A 24,474-nucleotide genomic window follows, 5' to 3' on the forward strand; every position below is an offset into this window, starting at 1 on the left:
TTCCAAAAACATGCTAGGTTAAATTGGCGACTCCAAATGGTTGTTTGTTTGCACGGTGGATGAGTGGTTGGCGTCCACACAGCTAGCAGATCCAAGTTCGATTCCACCCTCTGGGATCTCTGTGTGGAGTTTGCAAGTTCTCCGGGTACTCCGGTTTCCTCCCACATTCCAAAAACATGCTAGGTTAAATTGGCGACTCCAAATGGTTGTTTGTTTGCACGGTGGGCGAGTGGTTAGCGTCCACACAGCTAGGAGATCCAAGTTCGATTCCAGCCTCTGGGATCTCTGTGTGGAGTTTTCAAGTTCTCCGGGTACTCCGGTTTCTTCCCACATTCCAAAAACATGCTAGGTTAATTAGCGACTCCAAATTGTCCATAGGTATGAATGTGAGTGTGAATGGTTGTTTGTCTATATGTGCCCTGTGATTGGCTGGCCACCAGTCCAGGGTGTACCCCGCCTCTCGCTGGGATAGCTGGGACAGCTGGGATAGGCTCCAGCACCCCTGTGACCCCCGTGAGATAAAGCGGTCGAAAATGAATGAATGAATGTTTACTGTGTGTGTGGGGGGGGGGGGGGCATCCACCACAGCCTTTATGCTAATTGAGAAACCGATTTAAAATAATGATTTATTAATTTATTACCATTTAACATTCTGTGTTTTGAAGGCAACCAATCACCATCTCCATGTCTAAATGTGACTATAGGGGTGTTATTTCATGTCTAGAGAGCTCTAATAATATTAAAAACCAGGTTGTAAACAGATGTTTTATGCTCTACAACAAAAATGCTCCGTGTATAAATAAGGGATCTTATTTAAAGAGCGATAAATGTCTGATTACGCTACCGTTATGCTGACTCAGGAAGCTTACCTTCAAAGCGTGAATGTCAAAGTTTGACCCGATACCTGAATCACAAACAAGGTGTTTAGACGAGGACAAGAAATGGAGCGGAAGCTGTTTTACATGATTGGCTGCATACCTGGCGTTCCACGGTCACCTTTCTCTCCTTTGGCGGCTACAAGATGAAGAACGGTACGTTGAAATGAAACGTTGTTTCAGACAACTTAACATGACGTGTACTCACCTGGATAATACCTGGAATAGTCTTCAAATCCCTAAAAGAAGAAAGCAAGAGTTTTTCTCATTTTTTCCCATTTCTATTAAAACAACTGCAGATGATTTTGCATGCATCTCCACTCACTCTGGATGGTGGTCCAGGGGGTCCAGGTGGGCCAGGTGGACCTGGGGGACCCTGCACCAAAACAAATGTGATTTCAGTATGTGGAATCAAACTATGGAATGGATTGAGTAAGGAAGTCAAACAATGCACAACGATGAGCCAGTTCAAGAAACAATACAAGCAGTTGCTGTTTGCTAAATACAAGGATGAAGAGTATAAAATAAAATAAAATAAAATAAAATAAAATAAAATAAAATAAAATAAAATAAAATAAAATAAAATAAAATAAAATAAAATAAAATAAAATAAAATAAAATAAAATAAAATAAAATAAAATAAAATAAAATAAAATAAAATAAAATAAAGTCTTGAACCAGTCATGACGTGCTATATATATCACTATATTGACACTTACTATGGTACCCATTATGCTCATATCACCTCCTACTTCGGTATGTGACTAAACTAAACTAAACTAAACTAAACTAAACTAAACTAAACTAAACTAAACTAAACTACACTAAACTACACTAAACTACACTAAACTACACTAAACTAAAATAAAATAAAATAATCTAAAATAAAATAAAATAAAATAAAATAAAATATTAGGAAAGCAGGAAGTGAACAAATGTAACAGTTACTGATTGTAAAAGTACCAGATGGAGGGGTAGGATTTAATAAGCTTTGCTTCTTCCTACTCCTTTTGAACAACTATATTAGGAAAGCAGGAAGTGAACAAATGTAACAGTTACTGATTGTAAAAGTACCAGATGGAGGGGTAGGATTTAATAAGCTTTGCTTCTTCCTACTCCTTTTGGACAATTATATTAGGAAAGCAGGAAGTGAACAAATGTAAAATATACAAAAAAAATAAAAATACAAAAAATTAATAAAATATAGTACAAAAAATACTTACATTATATTAGGAAAGCAGGAAGTGAACAAATGTAACAGTTACTGATTGTAAAAGTACCAGATGGAGGGGTAGGATTTAATAAGCTTTGCTTCTTCCTACTCCTTTTGGACATGTGGAACTGGGAACTGATTATGGGATGCATTCAATTGTAATCTGATGCATGTTCAAATGAAATAAAACCATTACCATTACCATTACTAGGAAGTGGTAAATGTTCTGGTTCTACGTATATTAGAACATATACTTACATAGTACCCAGACCCGCTCCCGGATTCTCCCTTTTGACCTTTGATGCCGTTCAATCCAGGTCGACCCTACAGCATCAAACACATTTCTCATATACGGTACTTATGTCTATTAGTAGTCATTTAAATAAAATACAAACACTCACTGGTCGACCTGGAAAGCCAATTTCTCCTTTTTGACCAGTAGGACCATAAGCGCCCTGCAGAAAAAAACAACTGTCATCCATTAGGTCAGTGATTCCGAACTGGTGTGTTGTGGCATTAATGTGCCGAGAGAGCTCATCAGGTGTGATTATTATGAATTATTTATTTACAAATAAATACAGGTGCTCAACACATTATGGTTCTTTTGGTGCAGGAACTGTTTGACCCAAATCAGATACCAAATCAGATAAGTAGGATTCCTACTTTATACATGGAACATTTTCGTGTAGTCTGAATATAAGAAACCTGTTTACGATATTCAACATTTTTTTTATGTTATTTTGTTTTGTTTGTTTCTCACAATTTTATGATAATAAAAATAAAAATTCTCTCATAATATAAGTTTTGACTCCAAATTGTCCATAGGTATGAATGTGAGTGTGAATGGTTGTTTGTCTATATGTGCCCTGTGATTGGCTGGCCACCAGTCCAGGGTGTACCCCGCCTCTCGCCCAAAGACAGCTGGGATAAGCTCCAGCACCCCCGCGACCCTCGTGAGGAAAAAGCGGTAGAAAATGAATGAATGAATAAATGAATTTTATTTTATTTTATTTTATTTTATTTTATTTTATTTTATTTTATTTTATTTTATTTTATTTTATTTTATTTTATTTTATTTTATTTTATTTTATTTTATTTTATTTTATTTTATTTTATTTTTCTACATGCACCATGGAGTTGCACTCAAATTGAATGAATGAATATAACTTTTTTGTAAACAGCCACAGGCCGCAAAGAGCCCCTGGGCTGCAATTTGGACACCTGGCAATCACTATGAAGCAAACACAAGCAGCTAGTGGTTTGGTCCGCAAAATTATTAAAAAATTTAAAAATAAAAAAAAACCTGAAAACTATATTAGGAAAGCAGGAAGTGGACAAATGTAACAGTTACTGATTGTAAAAGTACCAGATGGAGGGGTAGGATTTAATAAGCTTTGCTTCTTCCTACTCCTTTTGGACATGTAGAACTGGGAACTGATTAAAATTAAAATTAAAATATATTAGGAAAGCAGGAAGTGAACAAATGTAACAGTTACTGATTGTAAAAGTACCAGATGGAGGGGTAGGATTTAATAAGCTTTGCTTCTTCCTACTCCTTTTGGACATGTGGAACTGATAATTAAAATTAAAATTAAAATTAATTAGGAAAGCAGGAAGTGAACAAATGTAACAGTTACTGATTGTAAATAAAACCATTAGCATTCTTATTTGGGTGGGCCATACCACAAAGTTATTAAAATTAAAATTAAAATTAAAATTAAAATTAAAATTAAAATTAAAATTAAAATTAAAATTAAAATTAAAATTAAAATTAAAATTAAAATTAAAATTAAAATTAAAATTAAAATTAAAATTAAAATTAAAATTAAAATTAAAATTAAAATTAAAATTAATTAATCTTCCTACTCCTTTTGGACATGTGGAACTGTGAACTGATTATGGGATGCACTCAATTGTAATCTGATGCATGTTCAAATGAAATAAAACCATTACTATATTAGGAATTTGGTGACCGTATATTGTATATTATGTTGTACTGTATATTGTATTGTATATACGTGTCTACGTATATATGTGTATATAGTATATCTATACAGAAAGCATACTGGAGGTCCAACTGGGCCAGGAGGTCCAACATCGCCCTGTGAACAGACCAACAATGCTATTACCTTCATGCTACGAATGTAAAAACAAAGGGAACATGAAAACATGTAATGTCACACATACTGGTTTTCCTGCCAAGCCCCCCAGGTACAATGGCCGCCCATCGGGACCCATGATGAGACCAGGTTCTCCTTTCTCTCCCTGAATAAAACAACATGCATCATTGCTGTATCATGGCTGACTTTGTGTAACGTTGACGTTCAAGGTCAGAGTGCTGACCTTGTGGCCAAAACCTGGAAGGCCAATGTCGCCCGGTTCCCCTTTCGGTCCCATAGGTCCCTAAAATAAAAAGATCAGTCATGTGACTTGTGATCAATCTAGTGATGCAATTTACTTGAATTGTAAGTGAACTCACCGGGAATCCGGCTCGGCCCGGAATTCCTGCCCCGGTCTGCCAAAAACACGTTAAAGAAATAGACGGTGAATATACCGTCCATGCGGCGACCGCGTGGACACCTGACTCACATCGCTTTCTGTCGGGTATATGATCCGGCCTGGAGGTCCCGGCGGCCCTGGAGGTCCGGGTGCTCCACCATCGCGCCCTGGAAGGCCCTTTGAAAAGAAGCAACATCCATGATGACATTCTTTAAGTGCTTCACAGGAGAAAGTCAGGACTTTGGAATTCTCGACTAAACACCTTTGAGGACTTACTTGTTCTCCCTTTTCTCCTCTGTCCCCCTTCTGCCCCTGAAACCAAACCCGGATACAAAATACTCTCACTTTTTGGAGTATTTTTACTCCTTTATACTAAAATAAGCATCTGCTATCTTACCGTCTGTCCTGGAAACCCATCCAGACCTGGGATTCCCGATGGTCCTCTTGGTCCTTCTGCTCCTTTGTCGCCGTTGCTTCCGGGTAAACCTGGTCTTCCCTACAAATCCAGATGATAACCCAGCTTATAATCGAAGAACTCCATCCATCCTTCTATCCATGTTCTTCCAGATCCTGAAGGCGTTCCCAGACCGGTTGAGAAACATGGTCCGAGGTCTCTACTGGTCCGAACCAGATCCCAGAGTCATCTTATCTGACCCCTGTGAATGCTTAGGAGCAGGAGTTCTCCTCCAGGTTTTTCCTAAGATGACGTTCTTCTCACCTTATCTCTAAGGAGAGCCCAGATACTACAGTCAGTACTACACTGAAGAACTCGCTAAACCTCTAAAACCCTTTAGTGCATTGGTCTCAAACATGCAGCCCGCGGGCCAAATGTGGCCCGCAGGACACTAGTTTGAGGCCCCCGCCTTGATATGAAAGTTTAATGTTTGATATGGATGCTGTATGGTATCATGTACCCAGAAAAAAATATTTTTAGTTTGATTCATGTTCATGTTAAAGGTTAAATAACTGTTAATAGTTATCCTCCCTATCCGTGTGGAAGTGGTAAGTTTTTTAAGTTATTTAAGTTGAAAGGAAATAACTTGAAGGCTACCGTTTAGGTCGCTAGCTCTCTAGATTGCGAGCTCCATTGGCCCCCCAAGTAAATTGAGTTTGAGACCCCTGCTTTAGTGCTTTAGTCGACCAGTCCAGGGTGCCCCAAGTCAGCCGGGATAGGCTCCAGCATTCCCATGGACTATAATGATGATGATAAGCGGCTCATCTAATGTTGTTCCGGTTACCTGGATGTGTAACAGTTACCATAGCAACTTACCGGTAGACCTGGAATACCCGGAGGACCCTGGAAAACACAGATAACAGACGCTGTGATGACATGTCGGAATATGACGACTGTAAATGGGGAATTTTCAGTACCTGAGGTCCTGGTGGGCCACTAGAGCCCGGAAAACTGCTGATTCCGTCAAAGCCATCCCGGTCATCCTGCAAATCCGAATACGGATTCAATGACCCTGTGGTGCACCTAATGCATTTCGATCATGTCAACTCACAAAGCCAAAGGGGTATGGTGGTCCAGGTGGTCCAGGGGGTCCTGGAGGCCCACTTGGTCCCACGGGACCCGGAAGCCCAGCCAGCCCGGTTTGTCCTGGCGCTCCTGGCAGTCCGGTGTCACCACGAGAACCCTGGTATAAAAACAAAGTGGCATCGAGATCTCGGATGCTGCAGGTTTATGGAACCTACCTTCTCTCCAGTTCCTCCTCCAAAGCTGGACTCGGCAGAGTCACCCTTTGGAGATATTTTGGTTAGATTACCAAATACTTGATGACATCACCTGACTCACCTTTGCTCCTCTGAGTCCAGGTTGACCCGGTAGACCAGGAAGTCCAGGAGGCCCCTAGCAGCACACAGGATCAAAGAAGCAGATCTCAACACCACCACCGAGTTGTGTCCTCCTGAATGATCTCCTAGCTAAAGCACTCTTAGATACACACTGGTAGACCTGAGACTCCATCCTTTCCAGGCGGTCCAGGAGGTCCAAAGGCCACCGCGCCATTTGAACCCAGTGCAACTGAAGTACCGGGAACCCCAGGTGGACCAGGAGGGCCTGGGGGTCCTGGAGGACCACGAAGTTCCTGAATAACACACCAGAACATGGTCAAGCCCAAAAACCTTCCAGATCGTGTTATTGAGGTTGGACTCACACTGGGCCACTTCTTTTGGTACTGTACTTCATTTGAAATGGTAATCCTGTTACTGGAAAACTACCGTTAACTCCCAACACTGGTAACCAGTACTAACTGGTGGGAGGACCAGTTAAGTCGACCCCTTTTATGTCGACAACTCATCTAATTTGAGCATGTTCTACTACTAACAAAGATGGCGGCTTTCCATCCAACCATCTTCTTCCATCTTTACCCTGGTTACTTCGCTAAATCTCCAGTTGAGAGACACGGTCATGGTCCTGGTCTTCCCTGAGGCCTCAGAATGCCCGAGCTTACTCATTTGGTTCCTCTCAATGAGGTGTGGCCAGCGGACTTTGCAATTTTCATGAGCAGCGCAGTGTGGCGCACCCGCGCCTCTGTCCCTCCCATTGGCGCAAGGGGCAAAAAGGGAGGAGAGCATTTTGCGTGACGTCTTTATACAAAATGTAAAATGTTCATGCTGGTTCATTAAATAGTGTTTATTGGTTGCATTGAAATGTGCCTGACACGGGGTGCGCTTCGCCTGCGCCAAAAACAGACATTGTTAGAGCTGGCGAGCTTTTAGGACACATTTGGTGTGCTGTTTTGTCACAAAATTGTCAATGCGCCAAGCTGAAAATGTGGACACCTCCATTGGTGCGCCGCCACGCCCATCTCGGCGTAGTTTAGTCTACCAAATCGGCTGAGTAGGCCCGAGCCTACTCATCTGGTTCCTCTCAACAAGGTGTGGCCAGCGGACTTTGCAATTTTCATGAGCAGCGCAGTGCGGCGCACCCGCGCCTCTGTCCCTCCCATTGGCGCAAGGGGCAAAAAGGGAGGAGAGCACTTTCTGTGACGTCTTTGATCCGACATCAGATGTGATGGGACAATGAATACAAAAATGTACATTAAATAGTGCTTGCTGGTTGCATTGAAATGTGCCTGACACGGGGTGCGCTTCGCCTGCGCCAAAAATAGACATTGTTGGAGCTGGCAAGCTTTTAGCACACCTTTGGTGTGCTGTTTTGTCAAAAAATTGTCAATGCGCCTAGCTGAAAATGTGGACACCTCCATTGGTGCGCCGCCACGCCAATTCCGGCGTAGTTTAGTCTACCAAATCGGCTGCGCACAATGGTGCGCTGGACCAAATTACCACTCATTTTTATGTCTTGGGTTTGTTCATATCAAACAAAGTGAGTGTGAGTGCCCCCCTTAGAGAGTCAGGGATTGAACCTACCCGAATCTTGTCCCAGTCCGGGAATCCTGAGCCCTCCATGTCAACAAATGTCTGTGGTAGCGTCATACATCAATCACACATGATTGACAGGACATCAAAACATTGTCACAGTTTGGGAACGAGTGCAGACATACCGGGCGACTTCCAGCTCCTGGTCCAGGAGGTCCTGGGGGACCTCTGGGTCCAGGTTGTCCTTCGCCTCGCTCCCCCTGAGGTTCAGGTCAGAAAATGAATAAAATAACATATGAATAACGGACTTGGGTTCGAACATTAGTCAACCTTTTGGCCTTTAGATCCAGGACTTCCTGGAGTTCCTGGGAAACCTGGAGGTCCTTCAGGACCCTGAAAAGATAAACATGGAAAATTATTGACTTAAATCTTGGATACTTTCAAGGTAAAACCTCGTTTCTTACGCTTTTTCCATCTTCTCCCGGATTTCCCTGAAAAATCATAAACCACAAGTAAGATTTATGAAGAAAAAATACATGAATTCATATTTTTTTTAATTCTCTCACAGGGTCTCCATCATCTCCTTTTGGACCTGGCAACCCGTCTCTCCCTGGAGGTCCAGGGGGTCCGGGGACCTGCTGCACAAAAGAACCATCCCCAATGTGGACTACCTCAGCAGCACGTCCTGGAGGCCCGGGAGGCCCTGGGGGGCCCTGATCCCCACGTTCTCCTTTACTTCCAAAATCAGTACTACCCTGATGACCAGGAAGGGAAAGTAAAAAATAGTAAAAAAAAATATTTAAAAAAATGAAGTGAATATGAGGAAATGGCAACGTCCCCTTACCTTATCTCCTTTTTCTCCCTAAAAAAAAAAAAAATTGTTAAAAACCTGCTTGTGAGATGACGCCAAAATAAGTTCACAAATAAGTTCCACCTTCTGCCCTCCACCCCCGCCTTCGAATCTGGAACCAGGGTCTCCCTTTGGCCCCGTGGGGCCTCTGTCCCCTCGGGTGCCTTTCTGTCCTCTGTCACCTTTATGTCCTTTAGGGCCAATTAATCCTGAAAGACAAGACAGGGGGGAAAAAAATCGGAAAATATATATTCTACTGGCTGTAAAATGTAAACAATGCAGCTATACGGCCAGTAGAGGGAGCTGTTTCTACACTAAACCATTAATGCTTTCATTTGCATTATCCATGTTGCTGGTGGCTGGAATAAAAGTAACAAACAGGCAACAGTAGTTTCTTTTTTTTTTTTTTACCTTATTTAGCTCTCAATGTAATAATTGTACTTTGTTATTTAATCATTTTTATTATTTGTATTATTATTATTTTATATTTATTATTTTATTCTTGTAAAATTAGGATGTTTTTCATATTAGTTTACAGGGTTTTTCTCAAAATATTTTCACTTTATTCTTGTAAAATTATTGCAGATTTTTCTCCACTTTTGATTTTTTTTTTTTTTTCTTGTTAAATTATTTTTCTAAAAATACCTGCAGGCTACAAATGGCCCCAGAGAAGTACGCTGAACACCCCTGGCCTTTTTTATATTTATTATTTTATTCTTGTAAAATTAGGACATTTTCATATTAGTTTACAGGGTTTTTCTCAAAATATTTTCACTTTATTCTTGTAAAATTATTGCAGATTTTTTCCACTTTTTATTTTTTTTTCCTATGTTTCTTGTAAAATTATTTTTCTAAAAACACCTGCAGGCTACAAATGGCTCCAGAGAAGTACGCTGAACACCCCTGGCCTTCAATCTTTGACATATTTTTTATTATTTATAATAATTTTTTTATATTATTTATAATAAAATATTTTTGCATTTTTGTATTTTTTTAAATTGTTTATTGTTTTTATTGTTTTATTGTTTTATTTTTTATTTTTTATTTTTTATTTTTTATTTTTTATTTTTTATTTTTTATTTTTTATTTTTTATTTTTTATTTTTATATTTTTATTTTTTTATATTTTTTATATTTTTTATGTTTTTATGTTTTTATGTTTTTATTTTTTATTTTTTATTTTTTATTTTTTATTTTTTATTTTTTATTTTTTATTTTTTCATATTTTTCATATTTATTTATGATATTTGGATATGTATCTGGATCCGACCTACCAGTACCAAAATGTGCGGTATCCCCCATCGACTGTATTTTTTTATGAATTTGTGGGAGAAGCAACCTGTTTGTGCTCTTTTTCATCCAAAATATGCTGTTTTTTGCATGAAAACTTATCTTATTCAACAAAACACATTTTTATCATTTTAAAATTCCAGTTTTTGACTGAAAAAAAAATAAAAATAAAATAAAAATCTTTATGAAAATATCAATTTTTTTTACAATAATAATCATGCTGTTACCCGTTTCCTTCAGTCTGCCCCCTTTGGAAGCTATCAGTGGCGGCTCCGGCACCGGCCTGAACGATGCAGGTGTGGTCTGGTGACAGAACACCACGCATCACAAAGGTGCTTCAACTGTCTGTCATCTGCGTCAACAACAAAAAAGTCTGCGTTTGATGACCTTCACTGAGACGTCTGGTTGCCTCCTGCCGTCTTCACCGCTGCCAAAGTCACCCGAGGCCTGCGAGACACGACAAGATGATGATGGAACTTCAGGGGGATCACCGAGGTCACGCAAATACTCACGGCGTCCGAGTCGTCGTCCGAGTCGTCGCACAGCCGCTCGGCTGCGTGAGAGTTCCCCACCAACTTCAGCTCGGCAATCTCACCCTGGCGACACACAAAACACACAAAGTCTTCCTTTACTGTATGAAGGTTTTACACGCTGAATTTACAGTATGAAACTCAATATTTTGTTTTTTTTTTGTTTAATTTTTTAAATAAAAATATCTTTAAAAACTCAGTTTGTAAAACAATCAATTCATAAAAATCCCCTTTATAAATATTTTCTGTATAAAAGGTCAGTGTCGAAAACGTTCTATTAAAAAAACACAATAAGTTCATACAAAAATCCACGTTTTCCAAATTCAGTGTGAAAAAATATTCAGTGTAAAAAAAACACTCTAGAAAAATTATGTGTATAACAAGTCAGTGTAAAAATCAGTGTTAAAAAAAACTCATAAAAATCCACGTTTTCCAAATTCAGTGTGAAAAAATATTCAGTGTGAAAAAAACACTCTAGAAAAATTATATGTATAAGTCAGTGTAAAAATCATTGTTTAAAAAAAATTAAATTCCTAAAAATCCACGTTTTCCAAATTCAGTGTGAAAAAATATTCAGTGCAAAAAATACACTCTAAAAAAATTATGTGTATAACATGTCAGTGTAAAAATCATTGTTTAAAAAAATATAAAATTCCTAAAAATCCAAATTTCCAAATTCAGTGTGAAAAAATATTCAGTGTAAAAAAACACTCTAGAAAAATTATGTGTATAACAAGTCAGTGTAAAAATCATTGTTTGAAAATATAAAATTCATAAAAATCTACTATTTCCAAATTCAGTGTGAAAAAATATTCAGTTTAAAAAAAACATTCTTAAAAAAAGTATATGTATGACAAGTCAGTGTAAATATCATTGTTTAGCAAAATAAAATTCATAAAAGTCTACTATTTCCAAATTCAGTGTGAAAAAATATTCAGTGTAAAAAAAACGTATTTAAAAAAGTATATGTATAACAAGTCAGTGTAAATATCATTGTTTAAAAAATAAAATTAATAAAAATCCAAGTTTTCCAAATTCAGTGTGAAAAATATTCAGTGTAAAAAAACACTCCAGAAAAATTATATGTATATCTAGTCAGTGTAAAAATCATTGTTTATAAAAAATAAAATTCATAAAAATCCAAGTTTTGCAAATTCAGTGTGAAAAAATATTCAGTGCAAAAAAAACTTCTTAAAAAAAGTATATGTATAACAAGTCAGTGTAAATATCATTGTTTAAAAAAATAAAATTAATAAAAATCCAAGTTTTCCAAATTCAGTGTGAAAAAATATTCAGTGTAAAAAAAACACTCCAGAAAAATTATATGTATATCTAGTCAGTGTAAAAATCATTAAAAAAAAAATAAAATTCATAAAAAAACAAGTTTTCCAAATTCAGTGTGAAAAAATATTCAGTGTAAAAAAACACTCCAGAAAAAATATGCGCATAACAAGTCAGTGTAAAAATCATTTTTTTAAAAAGATAAAATTCATAAAAATCCATGTTAGCAAAATTCAGTGTGAAAAAAAATATGTTAATAAAAATGTCATTTATAAAATTTCAGTGTAAAAAAAAAATCAGTTCACAAAAAAAAATCACTGCAAATTTATAAAATTCACTTCATACAAAAAAACCAGTGCAAACCTGGAACTTGTCAGGGTCAGCTCCTCCGGCCTGAGCGACAAAGATCCCGGCCGCCGAGTCAAGGTCCATGGGGTCCGGCGAGCGCTCAAACTTGACCACCCTCGGTGCCGACTCGCACCCCTGGTAGAAGGTCACCTGCTCCTCAAAGAGCGAGAGAGAGAAACGAGTCCATTTGTCCACCAGGCTCGGCACCTCGAAGCTCGCCGCCTCGTACGACGCCTCCGAATCGGGCTCGGTGTAGAAGAACAGAACCCTCTGCCGGCCCGACCGCACGGCGCTGAGCTTGACGGCGACGTGCATGAGCTTCTGCGGCCCGTCGGTGATGGCGAAGAGGACGGAGGCGGCCGGAGAGGTCGGCTTGATGTGGAAGAGAAGGGAGAAGTGGCGGTAGAAGGGGTTGGGCACGTGGGCCAGAGCCGGCTGGCCCGCCGCGGCCGTGGCGGTGAAGACGTAGGCCGGGGTCCCGCCGGGCCCGCTGACGCGACGGATCTCATTGGGCGGCGGCTCTCCGATTAGCTGAGGCAGAGACAAACTGCTTTGCTCTGCGGGGGAGGAAGAGACAAATAAGATATATAATAATAAATAACAACTCAGGCTGTTCTCTGCTTCTGTAAAGCAAGCCGACAGAAAGTTACCCAGCATGCTTTGCAGGTTATTTTATTTTATTTTATTTTATTTTATTTTATTTTATTTTATTTTATTTTATTTTATTTTATTTTATTTTATTTTATTTTATTTTATTTTATTTTATTTTATTTTTACTCTTAATCCTTGTATTTAGCAAACATCAACTGCTTGTATTGTTTCTTGAATTGGCTTATTGTTGTTTGGCTTATTTAAATTAAATAATAAATAATAAATAATAAATAATAAATAATAAATAATAAATAATAAATAATAAATAATAAATAATAAATAATAAATAATAAATAATAAAATTAAATTTTATTTTCTACAAAATGCATACAATTTCGTTGTATGCAATACAATGAATAATAAAGCAAGCCAACAGAAAGTTACCCAGCATGCTTTGCGGGTAACACATTTGTGTAAAAGGGGTATTATTGTATATGTATTAGTTACTTTTTATGTTAAATTTAGAATGAGTACATATATTCAGGTACAATATGTGCAATACTACATTTTGTTTACTGTATAGATTATTGTTTTTGATACCACTGCCACTTTTGTATTTATATTCTCACCCCTTGTTTTATTTTATTAAATTTTATTAAATTTTATTAAGTTTTATTAAATTTTATTAAATTTTATTAAATTTTATTTTATTTTATTTTATTTTATTTAATTTTATTTAATTTTATTTAAATAAAATGGTCAAGTGGTTAGCACGCAGACCTCACAGCTAGGAGACCAGGGTTCAATTCCACCCTTGGCCATCTCAAGACAGCTGGGATAGGCTCCAGCACCCCCGCGACCCTCATGAGGAAAAGCGGCAGAAAATGAATGAATAATTTAATTTAATTTAATTTAATTTAATTTAATTTAATTTAATTTAATTTCATTTCATTTCATTTCATTTCATTTCATTTCATTTCATTTCATTTCATTTCATTTCATTTCTACTTTCTACAAAATGCACCGTGGAGTAGTACTCAAATTTCATTGTATGCAATACAATGATAATAAAGGCGATTCTGATTCTGATATATATGAAATAAATATAAATATATACACTTTTTTTCCCATTTTTCTATCATTATTCAGTCATTCAAAGTCATTGAGGACATTCAAAGGCGGGGCCGGTACCAAGTGGGCAATCCACTGGCCCAACTCCATGGATCCATATTTGAGTTCCCATCCAATAAATCAACAAGTCGGCATCACAAGGGAGGAAGGTTTTGGCCCGGCAAAGAAGGGAAGAAGGGGGGCTGAAAAGTGAATCCTGTGCAGGCCTGAAGGGTTCCCAAGTTTCCAAGAGTACCCTCCATTCAGGAAGAGCGGGGGCCGCCATAAGTCACATGGGGCAACTGGACCGGACATTTTCCGTGAACAACGTTCCAACCGCTGCGGATCTCGACACATGTTTTCACATCACCGTGAATGCCACGTTGTGTTCAAATCCCCCGATTGGAGCCGGGGCCGCACGCGCGGGGTGGTCGTCTCCCAACTGGCGACACCTGCTATCGGTTCCTGCAGCTGTTCCACTTCCACGGCTACTTTTCACACCCGCGTTTAATTGAGAGGGTGCTGAAAGTTTTAATGTCCGTGCACATCTGGGATTGGTCCGATTCCGTGTAGCGTGGCGTGCAGGAGAACAAGCACGTGGGAATCTATCACCGCATCCACGCAGATGTTCACTTGGTCGGCTTCTTGCCCTCAAACGCCGACGTTGTTTACGTTTCCCACCAAACCAAGTGAGCTCATGTTCCCGCAGATTACACGAAGAGTCGTTCAGTGCCTGCGGAACAACTGGCGGCAGCACGAGGGGACGCACGGGAAGGAAATGCATGTCAGATGTGTGCATGGGAAAAGTGGACGGCGTGGGACCAGAAGCGCGGAAAGTCCAACATGGCTGAATGTAACCGAAGCGCCTCCTCCGCAGGGCGAAGGAAATGAACTCCATGCTTTCAGTTGGACGCCGAAGCGAAAAACTAAACCGGCTCTTTTGATTCAAAGTTCAGCATAAATAAAGAATCCGACTTTGACAGTCCAGTCTGGAACCAATTAACCGCAACAAACAAGGATCTCTCGTCGACTAGCTGTTTAGCTCCCTGCGTGGGAGTAGCAAACAAAGGCGACTGAAGCGACATACAGATCGGATTTGGTTTTTTTTCACAGTCGGTACGGTCGATTATCTTTCCCTTTGGTATCACGTTTTTAAAAATTATTAATAATTTTATAAATAATGGCTGTTTGGTTTTAGACCAGGGGTGGGCAAACTACGGCCCGGGGGCCACATGCGGCCCACCAAACGTTTGAATACGGCCCGCCAATTGCTTTTTAGTATTTCAACTTTTAACATACCAGCTGGCAACATGACTTTCAAGTCGGATGTCTTATTCAGTAAAAAAAAAAAAAAATCGTAGTTTGATGTATCTGATGTTGAAAGTGCTCCTGAAAAAAGGAGAAATGAAAACATATAGCTTATAGTATGACAATTAAAATTAGACAGATAAATCAAGGCGTAAATTTTTTTAAAAGTATTAAAAATTATTAAAATTATTAAAATTATTTAAAATTATTTAAAATTATTAAAATTATTAAAATTATAAGCGTAAAATCATGTGTGTTAAATATATGTTCTGGCCCCCCGCACAATTTTGTTAACTCAATGCGGCCCATGAGTCAAAAAGTTTGCCCACCCCTGTTTTAGACTATCATCTATTCTTAATTAAAACATATTAAAATACAAGTCATATGTCATATTCCGGTCACCAGGTGGCAGTAAAGACACAAAACATTGAGACTAAACATTGAGATTAAAGTCAGCCATTGCATGTCTCACATACTACAATGAAAATAAGATCTCCTCCCACTCCGTGTGGAAGTGGTAAGTTGGTGGCACGCTAAACTTTAAATTATTATTATTCATTCATTTTCTACCGCTTTTCCTCACGAGGGTCGCGGGGGTGCTGGAGCCTATCCCAGCTGTCTTTGGGGCGAGAGGCGGGGTACACACACTGGACTGGTGGCCAGCCAATCACAGGGCACATATAGACAAACAACCATTTACACTCACACTTTGTGTGGAGTTTGCATGTTCTCCCCGTGCATGCGTGGGTTTTCTCCGGGTACTCCGGTTTCCTCCCACATTCCAAAAACATGCTAGGTTAATTAGCGACTCCAAATTGTCCATAGGTATGAATGTGAGTGTGAATGGTTGTTTGTCTATATGTGCCCTGTGATTGGCTGGCCACCAGTCCAGGGTGTACCCTGCCTCTCGCCTGAAGCCAGCTGGGATAGGCTCCAGCACCCCCGCAACCCTTGTAGGATAAGTGGTAGAAAATGAATGAATGATGTTTTGTAAATTTGGAGTGGTCTGACCGGAGCAGGAGGGGATAGAAAAGAAAAAAAAGAAAACAAAGGGGGGAGTGCATTTTTAGACAAAATGTCTAAACAGCGATGCCACAACGTTGCTACTCCGGTCTCCTCCCACAAGCTGGGATAGGCTCCAGCACCCACGTGACCCTCGTGAGGATAAGTGGAAAAGCGGATAAGAGGAAAATGAATGAATGAATGAATGTCATATTCCGGTCACCAGGCGGCAGTAAAGACACAAAACATTGAGACGTTAGCTTAAAGTCAGCCATTGCATGTCTCACATACTACAATGAAAATCAGATCTACTCCCAGTCCGTGTGGAAGTGGTAAGTTGGTGGCTTCTTATGTTTAGAAGAACATGGAAATATTTAAATTATTTGTGTAATTTACTGTTTACGCTGTACATTGTATTCATATTTATTATTATTATACGGGCGGTCGAGTGGTTAGCGCGCAGACCTCACAGCTAGGAGACCAAGGTTTAATTCCACCCTCGGCCATCTCTGTGTGGAGTTTGCATGTTCTCCCCGTGCATGCGTGGGTTTTCTCCGGGTACTCCGGTTTCCTCCCACATTCCAAAAACATGCTAGGTTAATTAGCGACTCCAAATTGTCCATAGGTATGAATGTGAGTGTGAATGGTTGTTTGTCTATATGTGCCCTGTGATTGGCTGGCCACCAGTCCAGTTTGTGTACCCCGCCTCTTGCCCCAAGACAGCTGGGATAGGCTCCAGCACCCTTGTGAGGATAAGCGGTTAGAAAATGAATGAATGTCATATTCCGGTCACCAGAAACAAAACACTGAGACGTTAGCTTACAGTCAGCCATGTCTCATATACTACAGTAAAAATAAGATCTCCTCCCAGTCCGTGTGGAAGTGGTAAGTGTGTGGCTTCTTATGTTTCAAAGAAATACATTTGAGGGTAACTTGTTAGCTCGCTAGCTGGTGTCTAGCCAGCCATCTCAATTGAGCAATGTGTAAAAGTGACTATAGGGGTGTTATTTCATTTCTACAAGGCTCTAATAATATTATAAAATGTTATCTATTCAGAAATATAAATTTTTGTGTGAACGCGGCCAACCAAAACCCGGGAAACAAGCCATGAAGAGTGAAGTAAAATATCTAAAATCCATGAAGTAGCACAACCTATTTAAACGTGACCTTTGGGATTTTCTGGGAATGTCGTGCGGATTTCCCCCAGGACATAAAAGTCCCTCTCACATTCTCACTTGTCTCCGTCTTTAATAATCGGTCAAGATTTATTGGTCTGGCAGGGCGGGAGACGGCCGTGTGACCTCTGCACCCAATAGCAGGGACTTTGAGGGGGCCCCGTCATCCCGGTAACAAGGCTCCCTTGTTGGCGGCCATGACACCATCACCCTCCCTCCCGCGCATCGTCACTCCGAGAGCATTTTCCCACCCACGGACGCTGTCATAAATGTCACCCCTGCTGTCACACATGACCCGATTGTTCCCTTTTTGGGATAAATCCTGCAATTCCGAGCAAAATGATACAAAAAAAGTTAGAAACAACATGGCGGTGAAAATGACACGCAGCCAAATACGTGGAATTAGCATGCAACAAAGATGGCGGCCAATGCGGCAGTGAGAATGAAGCTTTCAACACAACATTTTTATCACGCAATTGAAGTTTGCAAAGCAAAAATAAAAAACACTGCAAGCCCTTAGCATGGTAGCCATTGGCTAGCTAGTTATTAGCATGTTACCATTGACATTGATTCTCCCAGAAACTAAGTGACTTTACGTCACATTGTACCAATGCTAGCTCTTAGCATGCTAGATATTAGCATGCTAGTTATTAGCTAGTATGCTGACTATTAGCATGTTAGCATTGACATTTTTGGGGGGATTCCCCCAAAATTAGAGTGACTTTATGTACAGTAGTATGCTAGCTATTAGCATGTTAGCATTGACACTTTTTTTGGGATTCCCCCCAAATGAAAATAAGTGACTTTATGTACATTGCTGGCTAGTAGTATGCTAGCTATTAGCATGTTAGCATTGACACTTTTTTGGGATTCCCCCGAAATTAAAATTAGTGACTTTATGTACATTGCTGGCTAGTAGTATGCTAGCTATTAGCATGTTAGCATTGACATTTTTGGGGGATTCCCCCAAAATTAAAATGAGTGACCTTATGTACATTGCTGGCTAGTAGGATGCTAACTATTAGCATGTTAGCATTGACACTTTTTTGGAATTCCCCTGAAATTAAAATTAGTGACTTTATGTACATTGCTGGCTAGTAGTATGCTAGCTATTAGCATGTTAGCATTGACACTTTTTTTGGGATTCCCCCAAAATTAAAATAGTGACTAAATGTACATTGCTGGCTAGTAGTATACTAGCTATTAGCATGTTAGCATTGACACTTTTTTGGGGATTCCCCCAAAATTAAAAAAAGTGACTTCATGTACATTGCCGGCTTGTAGTATGCTAGCTATTAGCATGCTAGCATTGACACTTTTTGGGGGATTCCCCCAAAATTAAAATAAGTGACTTTAGGTACATTGCTAGCTAGTAGTATGCTAGCTATTAGCATGTTAGCATTGACATTTTTGGGGGATTCCCCCAAAATTAAAATGAGTGACTTTAATTACATTGCTGGCTAGTAGTATGATAGCTATTAACATGTTAGCATTGACACTTTTTGGGGGATTCCCCCAAAATTAAAATAAGTGACTTTATGTATATTGCTGGCTGGTAGTATGCAAGCTATTAGCATGTTAGCATTGGCATTTTTTTTGGATTCCCCCAAAATTAAAATGAGCGACTTTATGTACAGTAATATACTATCAATTAGCATGTTAGCATTGACAATTTTTTTGGGATTCCCCCGAAATTAAAAGTGACTTTATGTACATTGCTGGCTAGTAGTATGCTAGCTATTAGCATGTTAGCAGTAAGCTAGCTATTAGCATGTTAGCATTGACACTTTTTGGGGGATCAACCCAAAATTAAAATAAGTGACTTTATGTACATTGCTGGCTAGTAGTATGCCAGCTATTAGCATGTTAGCATTTACACTCTTTTTGGGATTAGCCCCAAATTAAAATAAGTGACTTTATGTACATTGCTGGCTAGTAGTATGCTAACTATTAGCATGTTAGCATTGACACTTTTTGGGGGATTCCCCCAAAATTAAAATAAGTGACTTTATGTACATTGCTGGCTAGTAGTATGCTAACTATTAGCATGTTAGCATTGACACAAAGTCATGTTTTAGTCTGCGCTAAAGCAGCACCAGGATTACCTTTCCAGTTACTGACAGACACACAGGAAGGACGGCCGGGCTCCTCCGCCTCCACAGGAAGGAGTCCGCAATCCACGGGAAGCCGCCCGCTTATCAGCGACACCCGGCAGCTGTCCTGCACTTCGCGGCAGAAGCTGCGACAGGGCAGGCGCAGGGGTGCGCTGGCGTTGGAGGGGCACCCGGGCGCCAGCAGGAGGCACACAAACCACTCTGCGCTGTGGTGACACCCCGCCGTGGTCAGACGCCGCCACTCCTGCAGGGCCGCCGTGACCCGTTCCACGGACGAGTGGTTGAAAAAGTTGGGGATGGTGAAAAACCGGGGGCGCTTTCTGGAGCACATGGGCCAATCAGAGGGCACGGGGAGGCAACGGGGATGAGGGGGAGCATCCCGAGTCCCGTTTTTGGCGTCCGTTACGTTGCTCGGCTGGATGTCGGACCCCGATCCTGATCCTGATCCGGACGAATCCCCTTCCCACGCCCCGGACCCTTCCTCAACCGCCCCCGTTCTGACCCCGTCATTATTACCCGTCGTGTTAGGGTTCGCGCCCTCCATCTTCAGCGATCCATTAGTAGTCCCGGGGGCGGCGGTCGTGTCCCACGTGTCCACCAACTTACGGATTCCGGTGGCCACGTTGAGAATCTCTTCTCCAACCCCTGACAAGTTGTCATCCTCCTCTTCCACTCTCTTGGTGCCATTGGGTGTTGGGGTGGCACCCGTCGGGGCTTCACTTGTGGGCTCTGGTCCGGAGAACCAAAACCAGGCTTCCGAGCCTCCGAGACAGAGAACCAGGAGCAGGAACCAGGTCTGGATGCTCAACATCCTGCGATTGAGAAGATCCCAGTCTGCGGTGGTTAAAGTCCGGCAGATCTTTCCTATGGAAGTGAACGCCCCCCCCCTTGTGAGGACGCACTAAACATGGACAGACCGGGGACGGGTACCGGGAGGTTGGCTTTGAGGACACTCAGATTGAAAACCCCTCCTCTTCATCCCTCGTCAGTGAGATGAATCCACTTTAAAACGGATATGGAAGTGAGTGATGAATGGAACGTGAGGCCCCGGGGATGGTGGGCTAGGGGTGAGGGAGAGACGGGGGCGGGTGTCTCGTGATCCGCTCCCTCCCTTGCAAGCGTTACCTCATTGCAGAAACCCCCCAGAACTGCTTCCACGTCCATGTTCTCACAGTAGAAACGATAAGCGTGGAGGGAACCCCCTAACCTCCATCCCCCAGAGGCACCCCCCCCGTGCCCCCATTAAGCCGCCTCATCTGTCGAGTGAGGACATCCAGCTGTTCCACATTCCGGCCTTCACACCCCCCAGTCGGATAACTTACCAATATGACAATACGGCATATTCTTCTGTCATGATTGGCACATGTTGGGACTTGTTGGCTGTTTAAGCCCCGCCTTCCTGTGCTGTCATTGGCTGGCTTTTCAGCAACTGCTGGTGCATCATTGGATGAAATAGATTAGCTTGATTTAACTGTTTTTTTCATCTCATTCTTCCTAAGGCAATATTATTTATGAATATTTAAATTGGAAAATTTTTAGAAAATCAAAATTAAATTGGTAATAATTTATAAATCGACGACAATAAAACACATATTTTAATTAAAATAATAAAAAAAATACTGTATTTTGAAATATTTTACATAATTGTAATTTTTAAATAAAAAATAAATTAATTAAAATTTTAATAATTTTACATCTCATTCACCCTAATTCTATAATAATTTATACATTTATGATAAACTATAAAATATACAAAAAATAACAACCAAAAATTTTAAATCCATACTTTTAATTTTTATTATTTCCTCCCAAATTTGGTCTTTCCCCCCCCCCACCTAAAATGAATTGCATTCACGTTAACTCAGCCATGACTTATAAAGGATAATAAATTAAATAATATGATAAAGGATAATAAAGGAAATATTTCAAAATTGTGAAAAAAATTTGAACAAAGATGTCAAATTCATTCATTCATTCATTCATTTTCTACCGCTTTTTCCTCACGAGGGTCGCGGGGGGTGCTGGAGCCTATCCCAGCTGTCTTCGGGCGAGAGGCGAGGTACACCCTGGACTGGTGGCCAGCCAATCACAGGGCACATATAGACAAACAACCATTCACACTCACATTCATACCTATGGACAATTTGGAGTGGCCAATTAACCTAGCATGTTTTTGGAATGTGGGAGGATAATATTTTTTATATTATTATATTGTAATTTTATTTTATTTTTATAAATTAAAATTATTTTATTTTTATAAAATAAAATTTCATTTTTATAAATTAAAACTATTTTATTTTTATAAATTAAATTTTTATTTTTTATAAATTAAAATAATTTTTAGAAAATAAAATAATTTGTTTTATTTGTATTTTTTTTAAGTTGGCCACAATCTATAAATACATGATAAAAAAAACAAAAAAATTGTTAAAATTAGAGAAATAATTTTTAAAATAATGTAAATACTACGGATGTCCGATATCAGCATAAAATTGATATCGGAAATTGAAAGTTGGACCATATCGGCATATAATTTTTTTGGCAAAAAATCCAGTATCGGACATCCCTAGTAAATAAAAATAGTCATATAAAAAAATTGTCTCATTCACGTGATAATAAAGGTAAACTGTTGGTATGGTGGTCCTTGAACGCACCATTGCTGCTGTGCGACGCAACAGTGAAACCTGTAGGCCGTGACTCCCATTCCATCTGTTCAGTGAGCGCGACCCCCGCCAGAGGCGGCGCCCTTACGGCACATATATAAATGACCTCACGCGTATGTACAGCTTCCTATACGACATTCCAGGAGAGCTTCTCATCCCGCAGCTGCACACCGAACTCCAGCGGGAATCCGAGCTGGAAGTTATATAGTTTACTTCAAACTTCCCACATGAAAATGAAGATTTATTTCCGGCCTGTAGACTCGAACGGCCACTGTGCAGTGGAAGTGGGAATAACATCTCACATCTTCTTAACGTTGAGTGGGGGAAGGTCACCTGGGGGACATTTATCCCAGCGTGGGTGCGCCCACTGCTGCTATAAAGTGGAAAAGTCTGACGCCAGCACGCATTCAATCCCAAATAAGGATATTGCATAAACCATAAATCTCATAAAAAGTCATTTTGGGAACATACCAACTCTTGTCGACACGGTGAGAGCCTCCACTCTGATACTTTTTTGGTTTCTGGTCAGTAGGACCAAACGAACATACAACTCAGTTCTAGTATGGTTGGTCAAAATAGCCGGTACACCCTGGACTGGTGGCCAGCCAATCACAGGGCACATATAGACAAACAACCATTCACACTCACATTCATACCTATGGACAATGGAGTCGCTAATTAACCTAGCATGTTTTTGGAATGTGGGAGGAAACCGGAGTACCCGGAGAAAACCCACACATGCACGGGGAGAACATGCAAACTCCACACAAGAGATGGCATCGAACTAGGGTCTCTGAGCTGTGTGGCCTGCATGCTAACCACACAAAAAATATTAAATATAATATTAGTTCCTGTTTTGTTTTTTTTTTTGGACCTTTTGGAACAAATTCATAACAAAAACCGTTGTAGTGCTGTACAGTAATCCCTCACTTATCACTGTTAATTATCTCCGGATGTTCCGCCAAATAAGATTCCTTATTTAGAAGTGGAATATTTTGGTAATTTGAGTATTAAAAAAACTGTTTATGACCTTTTAAATATGAAGTGAAAGAAAAAGGATGAAAATGGGTGGGAAAAAAGGCGGTAAAATAGATCCAAATACATCCATCTTTGTATCGGAGAATGGTGCAGCGGTGCGTTCAATGACCGTAAACAAAGTACAGCAAATCAGAGCTCGCATTAAACATTCAAAAACGGTGGGATTTCTAATGAATAGTTACATACAGTATTGTAATAAAATAATTTTTACAGTAATATAATGATGAATTTCTATGTATTTTAAAGCTTTTTAAAAGAGAAATGAAATTATTATTGAATTTGATGAAATATTTTATGACTATTGACTTTTGTTTTAGGTGTTTTCATTTGTACATTCATGAATAAAAGGTGCATTTAGGTGCATCCTTTTTGGGTGTTCCTAATTAGGCTTTTTTACTCACAAACATTTAGAACAAAACAAAACAAACACAAACAAAAACATATTTGCATCAGAGTGAGAGGTCTCACTCGCTCACATTTTGTATTTGCTGAACATTTGTGGTCGAGTTTAAGAGCTAATATGCTAATAATAAAGAAAAATAGCTATACAAAAATATACTTGCCGACTGTATTATTTTAAATGACAAATAGTTCCCAAATTGATATCACTTTTACATAAAATTTGATGTAATTATCGTTGTAGTTGCACATCGAATCGTTTACCACAAAGATATTTCCCCTACTTATTATCGATAAAACTTATTCCCATCTGCGATTAATTGTGATTAATTCTGAGTTAACTGTAAACAAATGTGATTAATCACAATCAAATATTTTAATCAATTAACAGCCCTAGTATTTATATTATATTATGCATGTAATTGGGAATTGTTATATTTGTTCTATATATTTATGTAGAAACTAGAATGAAAAAATTGTATAAATATGGATATTATGTACACTAAATGAAAACGTTTTAATTCTATTAAAATTTTAAAAAATATATTTTTTTTTAAATATTTTTTAAAATAATATTTAAAACACTAAAAACATGTATATATTTAAATCAGTTTTGCAGACTTTTCAAAATGTAATATTTTTAAAAATTTAAGTTTTTTTAAATTAATATTTAAAATGTTTTTTTTAATATTTAAGATTTTCAAAATTTTTTGAAAATATTTAATATTTTCAAATTTGTTTTTAAATATTTAATATTTTCAATATTTTTAAAAGTCTTTAAAACTGAATTTAAAATATACATGATTTAGAATCATGTAAATCCAGAAATATTAATAAAATTTAAAAATGGTTTCAATTATTAAAAACC

At 39.1% G+C, this 24,474-nt stretch overlaps 1 protein-coding gene across 3 annotated transcripts in view; it reads right to left on the reverse strand.

Moving 5' to 3' along the window:
• LOC131104485 (collagen alpha-1(XVIII) chain-like) overlaps positions 1-24,474 on the reverse strand; it is a 36,658-nt gene that overhangs the window by 9,491 nt on the left and 2,693 nt on the right. For 2 of the 3 annotated variants that reach the window (XM_058051715.1, XM_058051716.1), the window contains 30 exons: positions 12,222-12,763; positions 10,560-10,643; positions 10,435-10,494; positions 10,275-10,350; positions 8,843-8,967; positions 8,753-8,770; positions 8,475-8,663; positions 8,373-8,399; positions 8,239-8,301; positions 8,094-8,168; positions 7,960-8,010; positions 6,534-6,674; positions 6,383-6,436; positions 6,283-6,327; positions 6,093-6,224; positions 5,959-6,024; positions 5,858-5,884; positions 4,985-5,083; positions 4,864-4,899; positions 4,678-4,764; positions 4,568-4,603; positions 4,432-4,491; positions 4,276-4,353; positions 4,155-4,190; positions 2,490-2,543; positions 2,347-2,412; positions 1,201-1,251; positions 1,084-1,114; positions 979-1,014; positions 870-904 (listed from right to left, as the gene is read on the reverse strand). In XM_058051715.1, coding sequence (XP_057907698.1) covers positions 870-904; positions 979-1,014; positions 1,084-1,114; positions 1,201-1,251; positions 2,347-2,412; positions 2,490-2,543; positions 4,155-4,190; positions 4,276-4,353; positions 4,432-4,491; positions 4,568-4,603; positions 4,678-4,764; positions 4,864-4,899; positions 4,985-5,083; positions 5,858-5,884; positions 5,959-6,024; positions 6,093-6,224; positions 6,283-6,327; positions 6,383-6,436; positions 6,534-6,674; positions 7,960-8,010; positions 8,094-8,168; positions 8,239-8,301; positions 8,373-8,399; positions 8,475-8,663; positions 8,753-8,770; positions 8,843-8,967; positions 10,275-10,350; positions 10,435-10,494; positions 10,560-10,643; positions 12,222-12,763 — 2,480 coding nt within the window. Of the gene's footprint in view, positions 1-869; positions 905-978; positions 1,015-1,083; positions 1,115-1,200; positions 1,252-2,346; positions 2,413-2,489; positions 2,544-4,154; positions 4,191-4,275; positions 4,354-4,431; positions 4,492-4,567; positions 4,604-4,677; positions 4,765-4,863; positions 4,900-4,984; positions 5,084-5,857; positions 5,885-5,958; positions 6,025-6,092; positions 6,225-6,282; positions 6,328-6,382; positions 6,437-6,533; positions 6,675-7,959; positions 8,011-8,093; positions 8,169-8,238; positions 8,302-8,372; positions 8,400-8,474; positions 8,664-8,752; positions 8,771-8,842; positions 8,968-10,274; positions 10,351-10,434; positions 10,495-10,559; positions 10,644-12,221; positions 12,764-19,497; positions 20,660-24,474 lie in introns of those variants that run through there. The other variant, XM_058051714.1, reaches the window with a different exon arrangement.

Source organism: Doryrhamphus excisus, chromosome 16 (assembly GCF_030265055.1).
Source record: "Doryrhamphus excisus isolate RoL2022-K1 chromosome 16, RoL_Dexc_1.0, whole genome shotgun sequence".
NCBI classification, from domain to species: domain Eukaryota; kingdom Metazoa; phylum Chordata; class Actinopteri; order Syngnathiformes; family Syngnathidae; genus Doryrhamphus; species Doryrhamphus excisus.